This window comes from Aotus nancymaae, unplaced genomic scaffold (genome assembly GCF_030222135.1).
Source record: "Aotus nancymaae isolate 86718 unplaced genomic scaffold, 86718_ANA_hifiasm-v0.15.2.pri h1tg000097l, whole genome shotgun sequence".
In the NCBI taxonomy this organism is placed as follows: Eukaryota; Metazoa; Chordata; class Mammalia; order Primates; family Aotidae; genus Aotus; species Aotus nancymaae.
The window spans coordinates 1638106-1664665 of NW_026988512.1; the positions used below are offsets into that span (position 1 = coordinate 1638106).

The 26560-nt window shown below is 51.4% G+C and overlaps 1 protein-coding gene across 2 annotated transcripts in view; it reads right to left on the reverse strand.

The window, feature by feature from the left end:
- Window positions 1-22052, reverse strand: part of ANK1 (ankyrin 1) — a 244079-nt gene extending 222027 nt beyond the window's left edge. Inside the window, exon 1 of one of the 2 annotated variants that reach the window (XM_064370007.1) lies at window positions 21902-22052. In XM_064370007.1, coding sequence (XP_064226077.1) covers window positions 21902-22027 — 126 coding nt within the window. In that variant the 5' untranslated portion in view covers window positions 22028-22052. The remainder of the gene's footprint in view (window positions 1-21901) is intronic. The other variant, XM_064370006.1, reaches the window with a different exon arrangement.
- Between the last annotated feature and the right edge of the window lie 4508 nt (window positions 22053-26560).

The following is a 26560-nucleotide window of genomic DNA, read 5'->3' on the forward strand; positions in this document are numbered from 1 at the left end:
TGGAAAGGGTCTGGGTGACCAGGTTTCCCTCTTCCTGCCCTTTCTCTTCCTGAACTCCAAGCCCTCCTGTCCTGTTCCTCCAAGCCCTGGTCACCCAGATGCAGGGGCTCCTGCGCCTCTTCTCACCCACAGGAGACCCTAAAGACTCTGTAGTCCCCTTGGCACTGGGAGCCAGCGGCACCAGGTCCCAGCTTAGAGGCTGGCAGCAGCAGGCATGGCTGAAGAACCAGAGGCAGGAGGAGGCAGGGGATCAGGGCAAAGGATGGGCCAGCATGGATGGAGTTGGGCATACCCAACACTGGGCCTCCAGAAGTTCTTGAGAAAGTCACCACCGGCCTGCCAAGAGGAGCTACAAGGGACTCTGCCAGGTGATACCTGATGGAACCTGGGCTTGACCCTAGATCCATCCAACTCCAAACTCCTGGGTCTTCCCAGTGGGCAGCCCAGCTCCAATGGCAAGGCTCGGCAGACAGGCACATCTGCGCAGTATTAAGCGGCCGCTTCCCATGGCCATTCGATTCTCCTGCTGCTCCAGGGATGCAATGAGTGACGATGGAATGAATCTGGGTTAGCCGGTCCCTCTTCCCAAGCAGCTGGGAAGCCTCCTTGCTGCTCCTAGGAGAAAACGCTTTGCAGGGGGAGGAGGGACTCCCACTTACCACCACTGCACTGTGGGCGCCATTTCTCCCGAGACAGCCGCATCTTGCTTTTTTCCTTTTGGCAGTGTTTTGTAGATCATCTAGTGTTACACGGCGCAGGGGCTGGGAGGCGGCCGGCACAAGAAAGGAGACGGAGCACACCCACTTCGCCTTCATTCCTTGGGCTGCATCCGAGGCTCCCCGGCGAGGCCGGCATGTGCCCGGGCGCACACCCGCGCACCTACCCGCGCGCACACACCCGCGCCTGGCCCCGCGCGCACGTCTCGCGACCTCTCCAATCCCCTCACCTCAATCCTCCTGCCCAAATATAGAGACCGACTTCCTTGTCCTAGAGCTCGGAGCGGCGGTCGCCCTCCCTCGTTGGGCTCCCGAGGCGCCTAGACGGCCCTGTCTGCAGCACGTGGGGTGCTGCCTGCACTCCAGCCAAGGCACCCTGGCGCCCTGGCACCGAGCGCTCGGCCGCCCCTCTCCCGGACACGCTGTCCCCACCCAGGTTCTCTGGCCGCTCAGCAGCGGCGCCTCACTCAGGAACCGGCCCCATCCGGGGAGGGGCTGCCATTGACCGTGCCCCTGGGGGCCAGGGTGCATTGAAGGTAACCTTGAAACCCCACAGGCACATGGAGAGGTCAAGGAGGGACTGGTGACCTGTCTTACAGGTAAGAAAGCCGCGCTAAGTGAGTAGTTCCAGGTTCGCGCAGCCAGTACGTGGGACCTAGCCGATCCCAGCCAGGCCTGTCCAAGTCGCAAACCTACACGTGTCCTTCACACCACTAAAGGGCTGGTTTCCAGCTGAAGGCTGACGAACGCACTAGGAAGGGAAGGCCTAAAGTCCCCTGACCCGATCCTCATCGCACGTGTCACGTTTATTAAGAAACCGAGATGAAGATGAAAGGTTTTTGGGGAATGGTAACCCCTCCCCAGGCTGCACCACGTTTAACTTTTTAGCTCAGTTTTGCAGACGTTATTTCATGTATACTTATCATGTGTGAGGGGATCAGACGGATTTGGTAGAATCTGTTTGTTTCAATAAAGGCCATTTGATCAATGTAAAACCAGAAGGGATTTCATGGACTCGTATTTTCAAATCTGCTACTCAGAATAACTTCTGTGACCAACTGGAAAAAAAAATAGACTCTTTATGGGCTGAGCACAGTGGCTCACACCTGTAATCCCAGTGCTTTGGGAGGCCGAGGCAGGAGGATTACTTAAGGCTGAAAGTTCAAAACCAGCCTTGGCCACATAGTGAGACCCAGTCTTTAGAAAAAAATAATAATAATTTTTAAAATGTGTTATGGAACTTCCACACTGTCATAGAAGGGCACTGGAAAAGAAATCACCGTCCCACAGGGCAGGTGAGAAGGGTGGGACCCTCTGTAAAGCACACACCTCGGTCCAAACTGTGGTCTCCTAACCACCAACCTCATGCTCCAGTCTGGGGCAGGGAACAGGCTCGTGGTAGCCGGCAGGACGCTGAGGGTGGCAGATGTGTGTTGGGGGTGCAGACAACAGCCCTCCTTCCCAGCTGAGACCCTGGGTGAGCTGCTGGGTTCCTCCGGGGTCTGAACTGCCCCATCTAGGAAGTGATGCCCACGTGCCCCAGCGGCAAGACTGTGGTGCCGACCCATCGCTTCGTTAGACATACACTTATGGAGTCCCGGCTGTGTGCCAGGCACTCCTCCAGACTCTGGAAATCCAGTTCAACAGACAGAAAAAGCCTCTGCTCTCACAGAATTTATTTTTTAGTGTAGGAAGAGAGAGATGGACAATAAAACAGAAATAAATAGGACCATTCCAGATAGTGAAGAAAATGAAACAAAATGATGCGCTAGAGCAGGTGGGCGGGGCGCGGGGAGGCGGGGGAAGGCGGGGGGAGGCTACGCAGCTGCTGTAGAACGGTTGTCTGGGCGGTCCTCTCTGAGCGGACCAGCTTTGTTAGTGGCTGCAGAGAAGACAGGGACAGGTTGAAGCATAAAGTCCTGAAGACAGGAGCCAGGTAGGCGTGCCTGAGCAACAGCGCTAAGGCAAGTAAGGCCATGGCCATGTGAGGGAGAGGACAGGGACAGGAGGCATGGGTCTGGGCAAGAACGCTGGGCACACAGCCTGGCACTCAGCAGAAAGTCAGTGACCAGGCTATTGCAATTCCTGTTAAAACAGTCAACTGAGAGCACGTGCATGGACATTCTGCAAGGCGGCAGAGTCCACAGCGGTACCAGACACCCGCTCCTCAAACCCGTTGTACGACTTCCCAAACAATCCCAACTGTCATTGGCAACAATAACAAAAACTAATAGAGAATTGAGTCTGCACCAGACCTGGAGAGCTGTGGTGGCTCTTCCTAGCACCCCACCCAGAAGACAGTACCCACAGATTTACTCTGCATCCAGCCTGGTGCCCCTGCTCTGGGCAGAGCACAGACACACCCCTGCATCTTCAGCCTCACCTCTGATGTATAGATCATCCCTGCCTGCACAGAGACAAAGTCCAGAGGCAAAGGTGAACAGAACAGGAGTAGCCGGCCGACCTGGCCTTCTCACCAGAAGCCTCAGGGGAATTATACCTCCAGACTGGTTCAGGGGGAGGTGTTTATAAAAAGAAGCTCCTCTGGACATCCCAGCAGCCATGGTCAAGATCAAATCGCACTCAAGGTTAACTGGATAGAAAAATACAAGTGCTAGCCCATGAAGATGACCTTACAGCCAGGACTGGCTATGTAATTTGCATGGCCCAGGACAAAATGAAAATGTGAGACCCCTTGTTAAAAAGTAATGAATAATTTTAACACAGAACAGAGCATTGAAACAAGCACAGGACCCTTTTAAGGGGAGGACCTCATGCAGCTGGACAGGTTGTCCACTGATAAAGCCAGCCTTGCCTACATGTCAAAAAAATGAAAGAGGGGCCAGGCATGGTGGCTCATGCCTGTAATCCCAGCACTTTGGGAGGCCGAAGCAGGCAGATCCCTTGAGGTCAGAAGTTCGAAACCAGCCTGGCCAACATGGTGACACCTCATCTCTACTAAGAACACAAAAATTAGCCAGGTATGGTGGTAGGCACCTGTAATCCCAGCTACTCAGGAGGCTGAGGCAGGAGAATCACTTGAACCTGGGAGGCAGAAGTTGCAGTGAGCAGAGATCATGCCACTGCACTCCAGCCTGGGCAACACAGTGAGACTCAGTCTCAAAAACAAAAAATAAAAATTGAAAAATTAAAAAAATAAAAAGGGGACAATGTGTTTAAAATATAGCCCAGTGGAGCAGAAGCCATAGAGAAATCAGACATGTGTTCCTGTCCCAGCTCTGCCTCCCAAGAGCTGTGACCTAGGGAATAGAAGTTGATGAGTGAGGACTCCGGTTTCCCAGTCCAGAAAATCAGGGATCACCTCCTCGGGGTTGCTGCCCTCCTGAGTTTGTTGTGAGAGATCAAATGAGATAATGAAGGTGGCGTCTGGGTTGGGAGGCGCTACACCAATATAAGGGATGACTATTATTCGCCAAGACCCGCCAGAGCGCCTGGATTTCTCGAGAACATTGACATTCCCCAGCAATTAAGTCAAATTAACATAATTCAAACAAAACATCTAATTTTAGCTATGTGAAACGATTCCCTCTCAACAGAACAGACACTTCTGCCTCTCATTCAAAGAGTGCAATGCCAGAAAGATGTAGGAAGGAGACCAAACCATTCTGCCACAGGCCTTTTACCCAGGCAGGCACCAGATTGTTCCTATTTTCACAACTGAAAGACGTGCTGCTGAATGGATTCTCTTTCATCCAGCCGTCCTGCTGGCCCGGCTCCTCAGAGCTTCCCCGGCGACTGAGAAGGCCCAGCCACCAGGGCAGCCCGCTCAGAGACCTTGGTCACAGCAACGCTTGCTGGAATGGAAATCAGAAGGCCTGGGGCTCATCCCACGGACCAGTCCTGCGGCCTCAGTTCTGTCTGTAAACGAGGAGCAATAATGCCTCTTCTGCCTCCCTGGCTCAAAAGATTGTTTAAGGAGTTGATAATGATTATTACATGTGTCTGCATTTAGTGCAAATTACCAGATTCATTCATTCACCCAACAAGTTGTGGGGATAAAGGGGACCAAGGTGCTGCCTCGGTGCAGTCTAGCAAGAACAACAAGCATTTAACCCAGGGAGTGGCAAACTGCACTCAGGGGCCAGGTCTAACCGGCTGCCAGTTTTTTGCATAGCATGGGAGCTGAGAATGATGTTTACATTTTTAAGTGGTTAGGAGAAAAAAGAAAACATTTTGTAATGTGTGAAAATTAAATGAAATTCAAATTTCAGTGTCCATAAATAAAGTTTTATTGGAACATGGCCATGCTCGTTTGTTTGTGTATTGCCTGTGGTTGCTTTCATGCTCCGCTGACAGAGCTCAGTATTTGCAACAGAGACTGAAATATTTACTGCCAGGTCCTGCATGGTAAAAGTTTGCCAATCTCCGATTGAAATAAAGCCATGAGTGAGATTATCAGTGTTAATGGAACACGGAAGAGCGACCAATTATTTCTGTTTAGTAAAGTTGGGGAAGGCATCCCAGGAGTGACTTTTTTCTTCTGGACTTCAATGCTCAGCTGTGAGGCACAGGGAAGCGGCTGCCCTCACCCCAGGTCTGTTTCCTCATTTGCAGGGTGAGCAGGTTTTCTTTGAACTAAGGGCCTGTCCCACTGATATGTCCTGCAATACTGCATGTGCCGCCAGGGCCAGATGTTTGCAGGGGGGCGCTGGTGTGGAAATCCACCAACCCCTGAAAACACCCGAGCTACGCAAGGCAGCCAAAGAGCACTAATTAGGGCACTGGGACAAGGAGCAGTTTGGAATAATCTATCCAGGACACATTTCCTTGCACCAGGTCCCAGAGAGGGCTCAGGCTTCTGCATCCAAACGCAAGCTCCCTGGCAGGCTTCTCCCCCCGCAGAGGCGCCTGGTGGGTCCTGAATAATTTAGCACTCTGCACCAGCAGTGCAGACGGGCACCTCCCATTACCGCAGGCTCTGCACTTTGCTGCCTTACTTGGTAGGGCCAAGAGCCATTTCCACGTGGAACAAAGGAACAGCATCCCTCTTGTCTTCTTGGAGTTCCTCTCAGCTATTGTGCTCCTACAGCCATTGCTCATAAGAGCTGGGATTTCTTGCCAGAATATAGAGTTGGGCCTGGAGATCTGGTTCTAGTGCTTCCTTTGCCACTAAAAATAGCTCTGTGATCTGGACAAGCCATTTCCTCTCTCCAGATGGCAGTTTCCTCATGAAGGGGATGGGGTACGAGACTCCCAAGGTCCCTTCCCAGAGGCTGTGTCTTCCAGTTCTACAGGTGAGAAAACAGAGGCCCAGAGACCTGCAGTTATTTTCCCAAGGTCATCCAGCCACTTCCTGAGAGGCAGAGTCAAGACCGGCAGCTTTAGTTTCTAATGTTCCCATTCTAAGGCCCATACCCTGCCGTGTGCTATGTACAGAACTACGTCCCTGTCTGTATCTATGCCTGTGGGTGTCTACGTCCACATCTCTATCTGTGGGATTGGTTCTGTTTTGGGAATACACATCTTCTGTGCTCAGGGGGTTTGGATGCCAATGCAAGGTGGGATGCTATTTTATCTTACAGTAGAGGGAACCTTCCCATCAAGCTCTAGGCTCGCGTTACGAGCTTTCAAAACGTTCTTCCTGCTTAGCCTTCCGCCTCTCCCTTTTCTCCTCTTCGGTACTTATTTATTTCATTTTGTTTAATCCTTACAATAGCTCTGGAAGCAGTAAGTCAAGGATGTTAAAATCAGGAGCTGGACAAACCCCAGCTCCAGCCCTCATCAGACGTGTGACCTGGGCAAGGGACTTCACCTTCCTGAGCCTCTCAAGGTCCTTGCCTGTAAAACACCATTCCCACACACCTGCCTGGCTTGTGAGGGCCAAGTGGACTTGAGTGGGGAGCGCACCCTTCACAGACGGCCCTTGCCTTCCCCATCTCCTTTCACGGAGAGAAGCTCAGCCACTGGTGGCAGGGCCTGGCTCTTTTCCTGCTAGTAGCTGGGTGGGAGTTGATAGACGAGAAAATGACATGAATTCGAACTACAAGCCCTATATCTGTCACCGCCTGCTTGTTATAAATCGGAACTTTGTAAAGTGACCGTCCCAGGCTTCCCCCCACCTCTGCCACTGAGAAGCGGTGGGAAACGCACTTAATCTTCCTGAGCCTTAGTTTTCTCCCATGTGAAATGGGAAACATGATACCTGCTTCTCCATGGGGCTGCTGGGAAGATCAATGGCATCATGCCCAGGGGAGCGCCTGGTGCCACTGAGCTCCATGTAACACTGAGGGTCACTGCCCACACGGCGCAGGCCCCACCACCCTGGGGCTCCTGGAAGCCTGAGTTTCCAGGGTTCATCTCCCCACACACACATGCAGCCATGGTAAAGGTTCCAGCTCAAACCCAGCCATCACTTTCCTGGGTGAGTTCCCTGTTTCCCCTCCCCAGCCCCAGCTGAGCAGCTGCTGGAGAAAATGCAAAAGGTGTTCAGCACCTGGAGCGTCCATGACAACCAGTGGGAATGCATCGCAGGGTGAGAGAGATGGGCACTGGGGAGGCACCGAAACTGAAAAGGAACCTCAGCCAGGGTGAACCGGGAGACTGGTCTCCCCTGAGAATCCTGACTCCTTGGAAACAGAAATGGAAGAAGCTGGGGTTTACCAAAAATATCAAATTCACCACTACAAGCCGAGCCTCTAAAAAGCCAGGGCTGTCTGACCCTGGTATCATGCACCCCACAGAACATCACCAGTTCTCTGGACTGTGGGATTGCCCGAGGTGCTTTCCAGGAAAACAGGCAGCCAGGGCTGCTTAGCCCCCTTCTCCCTCTGGAGTCAGGGCCTCCACGCTCCTCCAAGCTCCACAGAGGAGTCTGGCTGTGCCCGTGACCTTGAAAGCAACTTGGCGGTGTGCGATGGGCCCGGTCACCTTGCACTGAAAACAGACAGCACTCTGCCTCCTGCATGCCCTGTTCACCTCTGCCCTCCCCAAGGTCACTCTTTGTGGCCAACAGAAAGGGGCACCTCCTCCCTGGCCTCAGCCAGAGGTTTATAGAGTCACAGGGGTGCCTGATTACAAAGGCTCAGCGAAAGGCAGTCTTCAAAAACACATATCCAAAAAGCCAGCTCTGATAACAAAGAGCACAGCCCACACTCCCACAGCGCATGCGACCCCAGGCACTTCATCAGCACAGCCCCTCTCCCTATCAGCCCACGACAGGGTCAGCATGGGGGCAGTGAGATGCCAGGTGGAATGGGGCACTAATGGGGGAAGGTCTTTTGCATGTCTGTCCACACTCGTGTGCCTTGCAGTCTGGTGCCACCGCCCATCCAGATTTCCCTTCAAGCGACCTTGGACCTTGTAAGTCAGTTAGCATCTAGAACCATTCTGTCCTGTGGCCTTGTAAACTCACATAATCAAAGAATAACAGGCACTGAGAAGGATGTCATCTTTTTTTTTTTTTTTTAGACAGAGTCTCACTCTGTTGCCCAGGCTAGACCAGAGTTCATGGCACAATCCTAGTTCATTGCAGCCTCAACCTCCTGGGTTCAAGCGATCCTCCCACCTCAACCTCCTGAGTAGTTGGGAATACAGGCACACACCACCACACCTGGCTAATTTTTAAATTTTTTTTGTAGAGACGGGGTCTTCCTATGTGGCCCAGGCTGGTCTTGAACTCCTGGGCTGAAGCGATCTTCCCACCTCGGCCTCCCAAAGAGCTGGGATTACAGGCTTGAGCTACAGCACCTGGCTCCCCAGAAAGGTCTTAAGAGTCCTCTAAGCTTAATCCTTCATTTTAGCGGCAGAGAAACAGAGGCTCAGAAGCAGGAGAGCCTCTGTGTCCAAAGCTACACAGGAGAGTCAAGAGGACTGGAACTCAGCCCAGCTCTCTATCGAGGGCAGATTCTCTTCATCCACAGCAGCACGGTTAATGCCCACGAATCGGAGGGAGTGGCAGAAACTCCTACGACTCAGATTGTTCTCAGGCTCAATTAATGTCAGGGAATGCATTGGTTTCATTTCCTCACGGAGTCCATATCCTGAGTTGTTCTGGACTTCATTAAAGGTGCCACTATGGCTGGGTGCGGTGGCTCACCCCTACAATCTCAGCACTTTGGGAGGCCGAGGGAGGCGGATTATGTGAGGCCAGGAGTTCAAGGCCAGCATGGGCAACACGGTGAAATCTTGTCTCTACAAAAATAAAAAATGAGTCAGGTATGGTGGCGCATGCCGGTAGTCCCAGCTACTTGGGGGGCTGAGGCACAAGAATCACTTGAATCTGGGAGGCGAAGGTTTCAGTGAGCCGAGAGCATGCCGTTGCACTCGGCCTGGGCAACAGAGTGAGACTCCATCTCAAATGAATAAATAAATAATAAAGGTGCCATTACATTAAAGGGCCTGGGAAACTCCCTCAGCTCACATACAGTGGCAGAGTGGGAGGGGATCTGGTCACCACCGCATCCAGTGTCCCTCAGTGTCACTTCTTCTATAGTATCTTAGACCCAGACTCAGGGAAGCTTCCTGGAGGAGGTGAAGCTTAAAGGATGAGTAGAGGCCAGGCACGGAGGCTCACATCTGTAATCCCAGAGCTTTGGAAGGCCGAGGCAGGATGATCACTTGAGCCCAGGAGTTGGAGACCAGCCCGGGCACCAAAGTGAGACTGTCGCTACAAAAAATTAAAAAAATACCCAGGTTTGAGGCGGGTGGATCACGAGGTCAAGAGATCAAGACCATCCTGGTCAACATGGTGAAAACCCGTCTCTACTAAAATACAAAAAATTAGCTGGGCACAGTGGCGCGTGCCTGTAATCCCAGCTACTCAGGAGGCTGAGGCAGGAAGAATTGCCTGAACCCAGGAGGCGGAGGTTGCGGTGAGCCGAGATCGCGCCATTGCAGTCCAGCCTGGGTAACAAGAGCGAAACTCCGTCTCAAAAAAAAAAAATACCCAGGTTTGGTGGTGCATGCCTGTAGTCCTAGCTACTCAGTGGCTGTGTTGGGAGGATCGTTTGAGCCCAGAAGTTCAAGGCTGCAGTAAACCGTGATCATGCCACTGCACTCCAGTCTGGGAGACAGAGTGAGACCTTGTCTCAAAAATAAACGAACAAACAAAGGATGAGTGAGAATTAGGCTGAGTTCCGGAGAGGGAGCGGCCTGCATGATGTGCAGCGAGGGAGCCCAGCAAGTCCTAGGAACACGGGGAGGGTTGGGGAGGGGCGAGGCGCAGTGGTCAGCAGTGGGGAAGGGTCTGACTTCACCCTCAAGGCCGTGGAAAGCAACTGACGCTGACAGGTTTTAGGAAGGAAAGTGACAACTGTCACATTTGCGTTTGGAAAAAAAGGGGGCTGTCCCTGCAAGACGAAGGAGGCAGGGACTGGAGGAGGCAGGGATGCAGTGTAGACTCCAGCAGCAATGAGGACGGTGAGTTCACTGGAGCTAGCCTTAAAAGTTCTTCCTGAAGACTCTATGATGGTGCTCGGCACAGAACCATAAAGTACGTTTTTTCCATTTGTGTCCTGTCAGTGCTGTGTGGGGCGGCATCGCCATCTGGGTTTAAAGTGCTAACATTCAGCCACGCCGGCTGCAGTCCAGGTGTCCTTCAAATGTAGATGTGCTCAAGAAGGAAGTGACACATGTGACTGGCAAGAAGACTATATTTTTTTTTAAAGACAAACGGTTTGACTATGGTTTACTCTGCCTAAAGCCGATACTGTGGTTAAGGTTAACAGCTCAAGAACTTGGTAATAACACCCCAGTTTCCAGATATTGCTCTGAGTCAGCGGACAGGCGCTGGGTCCCTTGCATTGTGTGCTATGCTGATTCAGAGACTTGCTGGCTGGATCCGTCACATGCATCCCTGCCCAAGGCTTTCCAGGCTAGACAAGCTGTGGAAGGGCCTTTCCTGCTCACCGGCACTGTGCAACCTGAGATCAGCAGGGAAACAGTCTCCTCTCCAGAGTGTGGTCAATGGCAGAAACCAAAGCAGCCCTTGCAAATGGCATTACAGTCAATTGCCCAAATCTCTATGCCGCGGGAGAAGCTACTGTCTCCGTAAATTCAGTGCAACTCTACAGACGTTTCAGACTTTGAAACTTGCCTGATTTAGGCTGTTTCTGATTCTTCACTCTGAGTTTCAGATCAGTTTCACATTTCTTCCAAGTCTTTACTAACTCATTTAAGAAACTGGCAGCAGCCTGTAATCCCAGCACTTTGGGAGGCCGAGGCGGGCGGATTACCTGAGGTCAGGAGTTGGAAACCAGCCTGGCCGACATGCAGAAACCCCATCTCTACTGAAAATACAAAAAAAAAAAAAAATTAGCCAGGCGTTGTGGTGGTCACCTGTAATCCCAACTACTCAGGAGGCTGAGGCAAGAGAATTGCTTAAACCCGGGAGTCAGAGGTTGCAGTGAGCCGAGATTGTGCCATTGCACTCCAGCCTGGACGACAGAGCAGGACTCCATCACAAAAAAAAAGAAAAGAAAAGAAAGAAACTGGCAGCAACACTAGTTGAATAGTTGAATACTACTTGGCATTTGACCTGACAGCCATCTCTGGAAAGGCTAACACTGTGTTTATTTGGGGTTGGTTTGTTTGTTTGTTTTTAGACAGAGTCTCGCTCTGCCACCCAGGCTGGAGTACAGTGGTGCAATCTCTGCTCACTGCAACCTCCGCCTCCCGGGTTCAAGTGATTCTCCTGCCTCGGCCTCCCAAGTAGCTGGGATTACAGGCATATGCCACCACGCCCAGCTAGTTGTTTGTATTTTTTTAAGTAGAGACAAGGTTTCCCCATATTTGCCAGGATGGTCTCAAACTCCTGACCTTGTAATCCACCCGCCTTGGCCTCCCAAAGTGCTGTGGTTACAGGAGTGAGCCACTGCGCCCAGCCTCTATTTAAATTAATAAATACAAGGTGAGAATTTAGCCAAGTGGGACGGGACTTTCTAAGTCTCATTCAGGATTAAAGAGGAAAACTCCAAGGACCACATTTTTTAAGTCTTCATCTATTTATTCATTCAGGGCTTAGGTGCAGACATGTGTTTCTCTCTGCCACCCACCCCCAGGTCCACAGCCTGCTAATGCTCGTGTCTCAGATTTTACGGGCAGCTCCAAGGTGAGTGTGGGTGGGAGCTGAGGCTCTGCCCTGGCATTTATCAAGTGCTTACTATATGCCAGGTACTTTCCATATATTAAGTCATTCAGTCCTCCCAACAGCCCTGCATGGCTGTGGGGTGGGTATTATTTTCTCCACTTTAAAGACGACAAAACTGAGACTCAGGGAGCACTATTAGGCAACTTGCTCAAAGCCAGCTAGTAAACACCTGACTCCATCTCACTCCACAGGCCACAGCTCTCCATTACTGCTTCGATTTCACCAATGACCTCCCGATGCACGCTAAAGCCCTGCTGATGCTCTGGCCCCCTTGCCCAAGGGCATGCTGGAATAGTATGGGACAGGGGGCCCAATCTCATCTAGGGCTCGGGAGGAGGCAATGTTTCAATTGCGTTCTGAGGGAGGACTTGACTTTGATGCTGGAGGCCAAGAATGCGGCACACAGGAAGATCTAAAAGCAAGTGGAAGCACATATTTCCAAGTATCAGTGTACAGCCCAGTGCAGGATGCAGGAAAGACAGCGAGAAGACACAAGAGGCAGCTAGGGAGTAGATTTAGGGGGTGGCAGGGAGGAAGTCCTGTTAACCAGCCTGGACTTCATTCTAAGGGCAATTCGGAAGCCACTGAAGGATTGAAAGGAGGGAGTGTCGGGATCTGATTTGCATTTTTGGAAGATCCCCCTGGCTGCAGAAGGGAGTATTAGACCCAACACATACACATTTTCAAGTTGGTTTACAATGGAAGGCTTCACATGCCAAGACCCAACTGCCCGGGCTCCCGGGGGCCGCGCTTCAGCTCCACTTCGAGCCAGCACATTCGTTACCTACTTGGCTCTGGTCCACAGCACCTTGGAATCCTTTTCTGAGGGTGTGGCAGCAGCTCTAAATTCCAGATTTCATCTCCAGAAGACACACAGGCAGCTACCCTCTCAGGCAGGCGGGGCGTCCTCTGCTTTTTCTTTCTGTATCTCAAGAACTTGGTTATTTTTAACAATTTTTTTCTTTTCTTCTTATCTTTCCTTTTCTTTTTAGAGACAGGGCCTCACTCTGTCACCCAAGCTAGAGTGCAGTGGCACCATCAGAGCTCACTGCAGTCTCAAACTCCCCTGGGCTCAAGTAAATCTCCTGCCTCAGCCACCTGAGTAGGTGGGACAACAGGCATGCCACCACATCTGGCTTATTTTCTTAAATTTTCTTGGTTTTTGTAGAGACGGGGTCTCGCTATGTTGCCCAGGCTGGTCTTGAGCTTCCTGGCCTCAAGCAATCCTCCTGCCTTGGCCTCCCAAAGTGCTAGCATTACAGGCATGAGCTACTTTACAACTTATTTTGAACAATTATTAAAAATACAGAAAAGAATAAAAAAGAAATTTAATCACCCAGAAACACACATGGCAAAGATGACCTCTGCTCACACAGTATGTATTTCCGTGTCTGATAGCATGTCACCTGGCTACTCTGGCCTTGAGTCTTCCTGGTCTATTTCATGTATATTTTATATACAAGTGTATATTGTGTCAATTGAAAGTGAACATAACACAACAATTAAAGCATATTCCTATTTTCATTTAAAAGTACATCCTTCCAAACATTGTAAGCATGTTTTTAGTGAATGTAGACTATGTCACTACATGGGTGATGGCGCCAAAGTCCTGTCCTTAAGTGTGGCTGGGTCCTGCTCCCTGAGCCCACCTCCAGCCAGTGGGAACCATCAGTGTCCGTAGCTGTCCTAGCACTCTGTCGGCTTGCTTTTGTGTATGTGTCATACTTAAAGCCAGTGCTTAGAAGCTCTGTGTTCCAGGGCCTTGCTGGAGGGCACAGACTTGAACCGAGTGCCAGCTCCTCCCACGGCAAGCCCGGCAGCTGCCCCTGCTGTCGAGGATGTTTTCTATGAGCTCTCTCCTTCTATCAGGCGAGAGCCCCAGGAAGCCACCTATGCCGCCTGCCAAGAAGGACTCACTATCTTCCTCCTAACCCGTCCGCCTCCTCTTTCCCAGGCTCAGTGGAAGGCACCAACTAACTGCCCAAACGCCAAGTCAAGAAGGGGCCCCTGTTGGCATCTGACCATATGTACACACCCATACACATGCTTACATATGTACAGTTGTATGCAAATGTGATATTGCACATTGGAAACTACTCAGATCACCCAACTTCTTAGGGGCAGGCGACAGAACCATGGAGCGGCAAGAGGCGGGAGAGAGCTGCCGAGCAAGAGCTTCTCCGTTCACATCATCCTCATCACATCATCTCCGCGCCCGGCTCCATCTGGGACGGGCCTGGGAAGCATCCACATAAAAAGTTAGAGTCCCAGATAACAGGAAAAACAGACAACCATGGCAGAAATGCCACCCCTCCGTGTTGACTAGCCTCTGCACATTATGAAGTGATTATATAGAGAAGATGTTGACTTGACAATGTGGTAAACACAATCTCCAAACTGAAGTTAAGGGGAAAGTTAACCTGCTACAAGACAGACTAGCCAGATACAAAGCAGGAACCCCAGGACTCCATTTTCACCTGCTGTTTTGTCTGCACTCTCTTTTTTTTTTTTTAATTTTTTTTTTTTAAAGATGGGGTTTCACCATGATGGCCAGGCTGGTCTTGAACTTCTGACCTCAGGTGATCCACTCACCTCGGCCTCCCAAAGTGCTAGGATTACAGGCATGAGCCACTGTGCCCAGCCTCATCTGCACTCTTATGTTAACCTCAGGGCCCAGATGGGGTCCTCGGCTCCAAGACATTCAGAGGGGCCTTGGACACCCACGTTCCCACTGGAACCAGAGGCCACAGGCTTTGCCCTACACTCTCCATCCTCTGCCTAAGGCTATTTCCACCTCTGGCAGCTTCCCCACTAATTTGTAAATCCTTCCCTTCGACGAAGGAAAAATATCTTCAGTTTTTAAATTTTTTTGCAGAGACTGGGTCTCACTGTGTTGCCCAGGCTGGTCTTGAACCTGGCCTCAAGTGTTCCTCCCGTCTCGGCTCCCAAAGTGCAGGGATTACAGGCGTGAGCCACTGCGCCCAGACAGGGAAGGAAAGATATCTTCAGCTTTGACTCTTCTCTCAGTGCTTAGAATAGCTTTGAATATCCTAAGGGTGCAAGCAATACCTGGGGAGGTAGCCCAGTGCCGTGGGCTGTGAATAAGCTTTAGAGTCAGGTGCATCTGGGTTGGAGCCCGAGCTCTGGGTTTACCAACCTATTGGGTGACAGAGTGTGACAATGCATGTCATGCATGTGGGACACTAGAGACCCCCAATAAGTGCAGGCACCTCCCTTGATAAAGAACTTTTTTGGCAAGTGTCTTGTCAGTGCTCGCCAATGGATGCAAAAGCAACTGGACACGTACTATTTCCTTAGTGAAAACACAGGGAAATCTTTGAGGAAGAATCTGGTCACACTGGAAGCAAATGAGAAGGAAAAAAATGGTGCTCTCTTTTTTCTAATTGGCTGGCCATTAAGTCTTTGCTTTTGCTGTTCGTGTCTCCAATGCAAGTTTTCATTTCTTGGAGAATGTGCTGCGCTTTGTACACCCAAGATCCAGAGTCTCCACCAGAGGAGTCCGGTCTCCCCACGGCAGCACACGTTCCATTATCTGTGATAGTTCACACCCAGATTTACTACCCGTGGATCTAACAACCATAGGAGTCTCAGCAAAGTTGGGAAGCCCTTTTATGCTCCCCTCTGATAGACAGCACAGATGCTGCACAGGACTTCAATAAAGCTTGCAAGTATCCAAGACTACCTGGAAGTTATCAACTGAACCCGTGCAGGCTACTGAGCAGGTCTGCAATAAAATATCCTGTCCAAATAGAAAATTCATTTTTTTTCCTGAAAATGAAACGAAGATATGATATAAAATATCCTTTCCTCACTTCCCAATACCGAGAGAATAACAAGCTGGCCTTCCTCGGCAAACCTCAACACTTTACCATGCCGCTGGAAGGCCAGGCATGAACTTTGGTAGAGGATTTATTAGAAAGAATAACTTTATGAATAATCATTATGTTATCAACTATAATCCCTTAAACATATGGGAGTTTAAAGTTTTACAAAGCACACTCTCATTTATTATCTCATTTGATCCTCATCCCTATTTTACAGATGAGCAAACTGAAGCTGGAAGAAATTCAGAAGCTTATTCATGCATAGCTGATACATGTAAGAGCTCAAACTGGAACCCAGGCAGCTCACCCCAAGCCTAGCATCTGTAGGAGGTGGACTTTGAGCTTTTCAAGAACCAGAAAGGGAGATAGAGAGCCAGGCAAAGCTGATTTGCCTTTCTCAAACAAACATTGGCCGGGTTTGGGTGCGATGGCCCACGCCTATAATCCAGCACTTTGGGAGGCCGAGTCAGGTGGATCGCCTAAAGTCAGGAGTTTGAGAACAGCCTGGCCAATATGGTGAAATGCAGTCTCTACTAAAAATGCCAAAATTAGCTGGGTGTGGTGGTGCATGCCTGTAATCCTACCTACTCAGGAGGCTGAGGCAGGAATATCATTTGAACTTGGGAGGCGGAGGTTGTAGTGAGCCAAGATTGTACCACTGCACTCCAGCCTGGGTGACAGAGTGAGACTCCATCTCAAAAAAAGAAAAAAAAAATGACCATTAATTTCATTTCAGTCAGAATAATTCAAGGTGGGGAGAAATAATAGATTTACTTGGTACCAATTCTTTAGGGGTACTGGTTCTCTCAAAATCCAAAAGAACAACTAAGAAAAACACCTGTACTAGTTAAATGTAGCTTTTCAATCAATTCAAGCCATAGATATGTAGTGAATGGTTACATACAAAGACTCAAGTGTTGGCTTCAAAGCACTTATAATTTGTAGAAGAGATAAAACAAGAACTTGTGTGTGTGCATGTGTGTATGCGTGGAAAAGTGCAGAGAGTGATGGGGTGGGGGTAGGGAGGGGGCAGCTATGAAAGGTTTCTTGCAGGTGACAGTGATGGGCTTTGACATTGAAGGAGGAAGAAATCAATGACAGGATCGTCTATACGAAGGCGTTGCCGAAGCAGACACAGGGGCAAGCTAACACAGATGAAGAAAGAGGACCTGCACATAGGACACACTTGCCACTGATTGCTCATTGGTTTGCAAAAATGGGGAAGAAGCCTTGGATGAGTTTTTTTTTTTTTTTTAAGTGTTGCCACATTGAGAGGAGAGGAACAGAACTGGTGAGCCAGCAGCCTTTGCTGGGGTGAGCCAAAGAAACAGGGAGACACTGGAGGCTGGCTCATGTCCCCTGCCCAGGGAGGTGGCTTGCTCGAGGCTCTGAATTTCGGCTGCTGCTGCACCTGCTCTGAGACGGTCCAGCACTAGACGGTTTGCACGTCACTTACTCCTCACAGCCGCCCCTCATAGAGGTGGAGCAGCAGCCAAAATTCAGAGTGTAATATCTCGGCCCTCCAGACCCTGCTCTTCTGGTCTAGCCTATGGCTGGGAAGTGAGAAGAGCTCCTGGGAACAGCCCCCACTGCTGCTACCTCTGCAGCAGGGAGGGAGGAGCTGGACTGAAAAATGGACAGGAGGCAGGCTGGGAAAATCCCCACATCTTCAGCCACTGCCGGCGCCTCCTAGAGCTCCAGAGAGGCAGGCCCACCTCCATTTCTTGAGGCTCCCAAGGTACTAAAATAAGGAATGCCAAAGCAGGGATACCAAATGTGTGATATATGTTTTAAAGGCTTGCAACAAAGAAACAAACACTCTAATAATTCACATGCAATACAACATAAGTATGCTAACCAAAAGCCAAATTGAGTCTATACATAAATGTACATTCATGCCGGAATATATATTAGTGAAATGGTTTAGCAACAGGACCCAAATTAAAGATATGTGATGAGCACTGTTCTCTTTCAATTCTGTCAGCGATCTCTTGGATTGAATTTATAAACCCTTTTGGAGATAACAGCAGAAGTTGAAATTTGAGGCCCTCTGCAAATGAGAGCCATGGGCCAACATGATTCTAATGCTTAACTTCCCTCCCTCCATCCCGCTTTCCCCACCTCTAGACCCAGCAAGCCTCCTTGTCAACCCTCCAGTCTCACGCAGATGCCCCCCAACCCAAATCTCCCCTGTGATTCCAATCACTGGATCAACAAAAAACCCCTCTGCTGTCCAGCAGCAGGGCCTCCTCCTGCTCAGAGTGGAAGGCTGCGGGCTCTTCAGTTACTGCTGCGTAGACTGGAAAGACCGACAGAGCTGCCTGCACAGCTAAGTGGCAGAGGCCACTCTCCACTCCTGGGCTTTCTTTTCTCTCTTCCCGCACTCTTCCTCCACCCCTCCTTATGAGTACCTGGCTCTTGGGACCCTGTACAAACACTGTTGTTACAAATGTCTAAAACCACTTGACATTTAGTGCAGCAGAGACCCTGCAAGGAGCTAACTACATGCTCAGTGGTGGAATTCACTGCACCAAAAGATTAGATGGTTCCACTGCCTGCCTACAAATCTCTATTGCTTTGCAAATGATTAGAAAAGGAAAAAAATACCAAGCTTTCTCCAGATGCCCCCAAAAGACAGTCAGTCAAAGGGTGTACTGTTCATCGGAACACATGCCTGCAACCAAGACATCTGGGCAAGCAGAGATGAATATTATATTAATTCACTCATTCAACCATTCACTCCGCAAACATCCACTGCCTGCCACTTGTGTCAGATACTGAGATAGGTGTCAGGTACCCAGCTTTGAATAGGGCATGGTCTTTTCTTTCACCATCAGAGGATGAAGTAAGTGAACATAACTGGGGACAAAGAGAGAGCTGAGTAAACACTACCCTGGGGTCTCACAGTGCTGAAGGCAGCAGGCTTAGTGTGAGCCTGACAGTCAGGGCCAAGGCGTCAGCCCTCGTCTCTCCCTATCCACTCTCCTTCCATGAATTCTGTCCTCTTCCATCCTCTGCCTCACTTTTCCTCCCACCTCTCCGTCCTCCTCTTCTCCTACCCTCAAGCTCTGGGTAAACATAAAAAGCACACACATTCTTATGCCTAAGGCTCCCTCAGTCCTCGAAAGCTGTCATTCTTAATGCAAATGCCTGCTTTACCCGTACTTTGCAATTTATTTCCACTCCAACCTTCAAAAGCAGGGGGACTTATCAGTAAATATCATAAACGCTGGATTTTTTTAAGCTGCAGCTACAACAGCAGGTGCCTGCCGAGGTCGGTTCTGCACACGCACAGCACTGGATGGAAGCCCCATGAGAAGCAGGCACTGTTAGAGCTCCAGAGTTTAGCTCAGTTCCCTGTGTCAAGGCAGTGCGTCACAACACCAGCCTCCTCCACCCCCCACACACAGCACCCCTTAGCAAGCGCCTTCCCACACAGTATCATCAACTGTAAAAACTGCAACCGTCGCCAAAGTTACAACCGCGGTTATTTCTACAAACGGGAGAGATGCGGTTCTGCTCAGTCAGTCCCTGCTAAGTAGGTTAGCCGTGGGACAAACACCTTTCCTTTGAGTAAATGCCCTTGGCTCAGCTATCCATCCACACAAGAGGCCAGTATCTGGGAATAAAATGTTTGTCTGCGTCTATGAAGTTCCTTCTGCAAGCTGGTATAAGAAACGGAAGCTGGTTCCACACACCCTGCAGTCTGTGTGAGCAGCTGTAAACTCCTCAGCTGCCTGATTTTAATACACTTCACCTTGAAAAATTGTCTCATTCGTGAAAAATGGCTTAGTTAGACTTCACCTTATATGAACCTTCGAGTTAGCCCTATGCCCTCTGCCTCCCAGGCCCCGTGCAAGCTTTCTTCAAAGGCTCCTTTCTGCACTGCCTCCCTCACCTTTCCCTCTAGAGCCTTCCACCTGCTTGTGATTTTCGATTTTGCTATAAATTTTAACTCTATTCTCTGAGATGGCCCTCAAGATCATCCCAATGGCTGAGAAAACTCACAGCCCTTACAAAATACGAACAAAGCATCCCTACATCCCACCCCATACCATCTGCCCCGCACCCAAGAATCAGTTCTAAGAGTTTGCGTCATTGCTATCACTTTAAATGAAGATTTCCTTATCGTTGTATTAATCATAGCACCCAGGATACTGCATAAAATAATGAAAATCTGAATGGAAGATTTTTCAACGCTTACTGACGCAGTATGCTGCAAACGGCTAGTAAAACAAGATAACAGCATTGGAGGGAGGAATATATTAAATATTATCATCCATCACCAAAAAAAGAGAGAAATGAGGTTTACCACAAATGTAAACATTAAGACCAAAGAAGCAAAAAGAATATTGCAATCCCCACTTTTATGTGTGTATTATACATATTCAGAATTCAGAGCTATATTAAAGGGAGTTTTCGCAGAATGGAAAAGAATCACAGGAGGGGGGAGGGAGAGGGTTTTTTGACTATTTTCAAAAAATGATTTATGATGTCAGGAGCGGTAAGGAGGAAGCTTGGGAGAGAGAGGTGGTTGAGAACACTGAGTGAGCAGCTCAAAGAGGAGCGCCTTGGCTCTAAAAGCAGGAGGCAGGAATGGAAACACAGAGCACTCCTTCCCAAGAAGAAGTTTACATTCACGCCAAGAAAGTGGGTGAGCGTCGCCACGTAGAGCCAGTCTTCCCCTGCCTGATTCACAAGACGGGCTCTGGTATTTTAGACCCCAGCAGAGGGACCTGCAGAGATTCTCTCTCTTGGTGGCACCAACCCAAACTCTGATTCACCATCGGTTTGGGAAAGGCCCCTTTTTGGTCCTCTAAAGGGGTGGCGCCTTTGTGAAACTACTATTTCCACACAAGATGGCAATCCCTCAAGAGAGGTGTGGACGTCGGTCTCTGAAGGGTACAGGAAAGCCTAGAGAGTGTGGGTTACTTCCTTTGAAATCAGAGAACATCTCTAGGAACAGGCTGGATGTTGGTCTGCTGACCAACTGTCAAGGGGTGTGTGGTCCACAGGCAGCTTGCTCACCAACACTCTGCTGCCAGCCACAGTCTCCAAACTTCTTTCTCAGAATAAGACATTTTCAGGGAAAGAAAACATGTTTACTTCTCAACCAAAGCCAGAGCCTCTCCCTGGAAGCCTGAGGGTCCCCACTCCCTGCCAGGGAGCCCTGCAGACCGGGCCCCACATGGACTACTTCTTCGGGTGAAAATGGCTCTCCTGAAGCCGGAGTTCAGCAACTCCGATTCCCACTCTTGGCCTCCTCCACGGCTCTAAGACGCCCTGACTGCTGTCACACTCCCTTCATCATCAAAGGTGTTTCTGACCTAAGGTGCTTCTCAAGGTGCTTTGATCAGGGTAAGAGGACCCCAGACCCGAAAAGGAAGGGCTAAAAGCAGCAACAGTTGCCTCTCGGGGTCTGGGTCTTTGCGGGCCTATCTTGTCTCGGCACCCCGACACAGAAATGCCCAGAATACCTGCCCATGGTCAGAGCTGATCTCTGACCAGGCCTCTGGGCCAGGCTGTAGCACCCGTGCCTGGCTTCCAAAGGAACTTCCCCTCCCTGCCATAGGTGGCTCATTTTGAGTGACCTGAGCATAAGATGCTGCCAAATGTCCCGGGGAGAGGAGAAGGCACCTTCTTTTCTGCTACCAGATCCGGAGGGTCAGGAAAGGTGCACCCTGAGAAGGGTCAAGGAAGGGCAGGAGCCCCACTTTCGTTCAGAGACACCTGGGAAACACACTCTCCGCGCCAGAGTGGGTCACCGGGGAGGGCGCCGGGCAGAGCTCCCCACCCTCAGCCTGGAGCCGCGTTTACCCAAATCAGGTCTGCTGGAAAGCCGGGGGGGCGGCGCGCCTGAGCGGGGCAGCCCACCACCCGCAGCCGGCAGCCAAGGACGGGAAAGTTGGTCTTGGTCCCAGATCCGCGTGGGCCTACCGGGCGCTGTCCAAGGTGCTGAAAGGTCTCCGAGGGCGGCGGGCCGGCGGCTTTTGCGCGCCGCCAGCCTCCCGGCCACCCGCTCTGCCCTTCCAGCCTCCCGCCCTGTCCCCTTCCCGGCCGCGCAAAAGCCTCCGTCCCTCCTCTGCGCCCGCCGAACCCTCCCTGCTCGGGTGCCGCCAACTCCGCCGCACCGGGCCCCGCGCCCCACCGCGTCCCGGGCCGCCCGGCCCCTGTCCCCAGCAGCCACTTTCAGGCGCGGCGGCCGCGAGGCTTTCGCCGCCGCCCCCTCCTACCTTCTTCTTTCGGTCACGGGAGCGGTTTCTCCGCTTCCTGTTGGATTCCTCCTTCTCCTTCTGCTCCTGGAGGGCCTGCGCCTCGATGTCTTTGATTTTCTTCAGCTGTTTGGCCGCTTGAGCCATGGCGGGTCACGGCGCTCCCGTCCCCGCCTCCCGGACCCCTGGCGTTCGGCGATCCCGGCGGTGAGACCCCCCAAGAAGGGGAAGGGGTCTCCGCTTCGCAAAGGGGGGCAGCGTCCGTGCGAACCGCGGGCGGGCTGCGGCGGGGTCGCGGGAAGGCGAAGGCGGCTCCGGGCGCGGAGAGCGTGGCGCGGCTGCCCGCGGCCCGGGATGGCGCTGCCGCCGCGGCCGGAGCTCGCTCGGCGGCGCCCGGGACGGGCTCTGGGCTGGGCCCGCCGCCTCCCTCCCTCCGCCTCCCTCCCTCTCCTGCGGCGGCGGCGGCGGCGCGGGGGGGCGGGGGCGGAGAGCCGGCTCGTACTGCGGCGGCGGCGGGCGGCGAACGGCCGCGGAGGGGGCGGACTCGGGCACTCAGCGCGGGAAGGCCCGGGGGCCCGGCCGGCGCGGCGAGAGTGGACGCGCGGGGCGTCCGCACGGGGACATGGCGAGCGCCGGGCTTCCGCCTCTGCAGAGCCCCGCGCCGTCGGGCGGCGGGAACAAAGCGACCGCTCTACCCCGGCCCCGCTGCGGGCCGCAGGGCTAAGCCTGGGAAAGAGGGGTGGCTGCGGCGGGCGGCGGGCGGCGCGCCCCGCGCCCGGGCGACCCGGCGGACCAGCGCGCCTGGCGGCGGCGAGCGCGACGACATCGCGGCCGCGGAGGCTCGGCCCAGAGGGCGGGCGGCAGGGGGCGGGGGCCGGGTCTGGGGCGCCCCCGGGCGGCTGCCGCTGCGGGCCCGAACGCGCCACCCACGAGCCCGCGCCGCGGTCCCGCCCAGGGCGCCCTCGGCGCGGGACGCGCGCCTCCGTGACTCCCTGGGGAAGAGCCCGTTCCCCGCGCCGCGTGCTGGGAGCTTGATTTGCCCCCTTCAGGCCATGTGGACCTTTTTATTTGCATATTTCCCAATTATAGATGAAAACATGTCCAGGATCAAGAGAACTGTTTTCCTTTGAGTCCTCTTGGGACGGGAGTAGAACTAGGTCCCTGCTCCAGACCCGTCCGCACCCCCATCCCCGGCGCTCCCCTGCACCCCTCCCTGGGGACACCGCCTGCGCCCGTGCCCCGCGGGGAAGAGCGGCACTTGGGTCCGCAGCCCCAGACCAGCCTACGGCCGGCGGAGGGGGCCTGGGGCTCAGCCAGCCACTCCATCACGCGGCACTGGGACCAGTCTGGGGCCCCTGGCTCGGAAGCCGCCGCCCACCCACTCCCTCCCCATCCCGTGGGACGAGTTCTTCTTCCACAAACGGCTAAGAAGGGAGTTGTGAAAAACAATATTTGAGACTTGGAGAAGAGTTATTATGAAACAGTCTGCCTCCTTCTGCCTCCCTTAAGCGGAGGGCTTGCTGTAGACATTTACCCAGCCAGACTAGAGCCGAGAGAGAAGGCGTCTACCAAGCTGCGGAGAACGACGTCCTGGGTCTGCGAGCTGGGCTCCAGGCTGTGCATACTTGGGAGCGACTGGGCCTTGCCTCTGACCCCTGCAACCTGCAAGCGCTCCCTCACTGGACCTCCCACCACCTCCCCTGCCTCTGCCCCTCTATCCCTCCCTCCACCTGCACTCCTCTTCAGAAGCCTTGTCTTGAAGACGATTTCCCAGGGCTGGGTCCTGGACTGAGGTCTCCTCACTCTAGACGCAGTGCAAGCCAGAGATCCCAATTCCATATGGAATTTAAATTTGCAACTAGCCATACTTTTTAAAAAATTTAAAGAAATTGATAAATCTAATCTTAATAATATATTGTAATTCAATATATTCAAAATATTTCATCAACATGCAATGGATTTATTATGAATAGGACATTTTACATTCTTTTACTAAGTTCAATATTCAGTGTGTATTTCACACGTAGGACACATCTACATTCAGACCCGACACATTTTAATTGCTTAAGAGTTACATTTGACTAGTGGCTACCCTATTAACACGGCGCAGCTCTGGAGCGCCTCCCCAGGCCAACTCAACCCTGGCCTGGGCTGTAACCAACCTGCCAACAACGCACATATTTTATCTCCAGCACAGCCCTCTTCCCTGAGCACGGGCCCTGTGGCCACTGTCCCCTGGGCCTCCTCACCATAATGCCTCCATCCCCCCTGGCCACCCACCTGTCCACCCTCCACTGCAGGATGGGCTGCACATCACAGATCTGGCTATTGTCACTTCTCCGCTTAGCATCCTTCCTTTTTTGCTCCTGAAGATCAGAATCTGTTACACAGCCTATGAGGACCTGAATGATCAGGCCTTCATCCCCACTGACTCATCTCGCCTAGGTCTGCACTGGTCCCAGTGATCCAGCCTCAGCAGTGCTTCAGCAGGTCCGTGTCGTCCCTTTACCAGGTTGTGTCCTTGATGGCCCCTGCACAGACTGCTCTGTGTTCTCTCCACCCCCATCCCCAGTCTAGCTAACTCCAACTCACTCATTAGATTTCACAGTGGTCTCCACGTCCTCCGGGGCCCCGGACTAGCTCTATCCTCTCACAGTAACATCGTGTGTGCCTCCTTCATGACACATGTAATTTTACACTGGTGTGATTGATTGGATTCATGTGTAGCTCTCCCATTAGACTTGAAGCTCCTTAAGGGAAGGGGTGGTGTCTGGTTTTGCTCACTATTGTATCTGCAGTGCTTTCATTGTGCCTGACAGATAGCAGGGGCTCGATAAACATGTGTTGAAGAAATCCACGGGTCTACTGTGTCCTGGCTTAAGGAATAATCATAAAAAATAGCAGCATTTCCATTGCATCAAGCATTATCACCATTTTACAGATGGGAAAGATGAGGCACAGAGAGGCTGAGTAACTTACTCAAAGTCACACAGCTAATAAATAGTGGAGCCGCCTGTAATCCCAGTGCTTTGAGAGGCTGAAGCTAGAGGATCACTCGAGCCCAGGAGTTCGAGACCAGCTTAGGCAACATAGTGAGACCCTGTCTACAAAAATAAAATTAAAACAATTAGCCAGCCATGGTGGCTCGTAAGTATTGCCCCAGCTACTCAGGAAGCTGAGGTGGGAGAATCACTTTAGCCCAGGAGTTTCAGGCTGAAGTGAGCTATGATTACACCACTGCACTTCATCCTGGGTGACAGAGCAAGACCCTATCTCTAAAATTAAAATAAAATAAAAATAAAAAACAGCGGAACCAGAACTTGAATCCTGAGGGGCTGGCTGTGGAGTCTTAACTGTTGCACTGCACTAAATCACTCTGTTTTCTTATCTATAAACACGAATGCTGATATTACCTCCTTTGAAGGATTGTCAGGAGGACCAGGAGAGAAAGAGAATATGAAATCTTTCAGTAAAATATCAAGTGCTGTACAGAGCATGAGTTTCTTCATGGATTAGCTTGTGTCTAAGGCCCCTTCAGCCCCAGGACCCTCATTCCTCCAGTAGATCTAAATCTTTAGAGAAGTCTTTTGAAGGTTAGAAAACAAAAATCTCCCTGACTCAAAGGGAATATATTATTTTCAAGGAAAAGCAGACAGCACTTGGTAGATACGGAGGTCCTGCCTGATTCCCCCTCAAATCAACACTTAGGGTGGTGGCTGTGGCCCTGAATATTCAAAAATCTCATTTGGTGTACAATAAGAGTCCTGTTCATGTCCCTAGTCTACTTGTGAGGTAACTCCCCTGTATCCTATTATATATTAAGAAGATTTCAGGCTTAGAAAGAGAAAGTGGGAATGTAGTGTTGAAGCCATGATCTGAAGCCTCTAACAGGCTGATCTGGACACCATGAGAGTGATAATGAAATGGTGGGCACTCTAGCTGCGTTCCTATCAAAATGAGGGACCAGGGCAACACCAGCATCTCAGTAGCCAGAGGCGCTTCCTCACTCTTGTTCAGAGGAAAGATGATACACTCCTTCTTGATACTCCCCATTGCAACAGACCATCATCATCATCACCACCAGCATCCTCATCACCACCACCATCATCATCACCATCACCAGCATCATCACCATCATTCCCATCATCATCACCATCATTTTTATCCCCATAATCATCACCATCACCAGCAGCAGCATCATCATCACCATCATCACCATCACCATCCCCATCATCACCATCATCACCACCATCATCATCCCCATCATCCTCTTCATCATCATCACCATCACGAGCAGCAGCATCATCATCACCATCATCGCCATCACCATCCCCATCATCACCATCATCACCATCACCATCCCCATCATCACCATCATCACCATCACCATCCCCATCATCACCATCATCACCACCATCATCATCCCCATCATCCTCCTCATCATCATCACCATCACGAGCAGCAGCATCATCATCACCATCATCAGCATCACCATCCCCACCAATCAGCAGCATCATCCCCATCATCATCACCAGCATCATCATCACAAACATCATCATCATCTCCAGCATCATCATCACTATGATCATCCCCATCATCATCACCACCACATCATCACAATCATCATCATCACTGGTATCATCCCATCATCATCATCACCATCATCACCATCAGCATTAT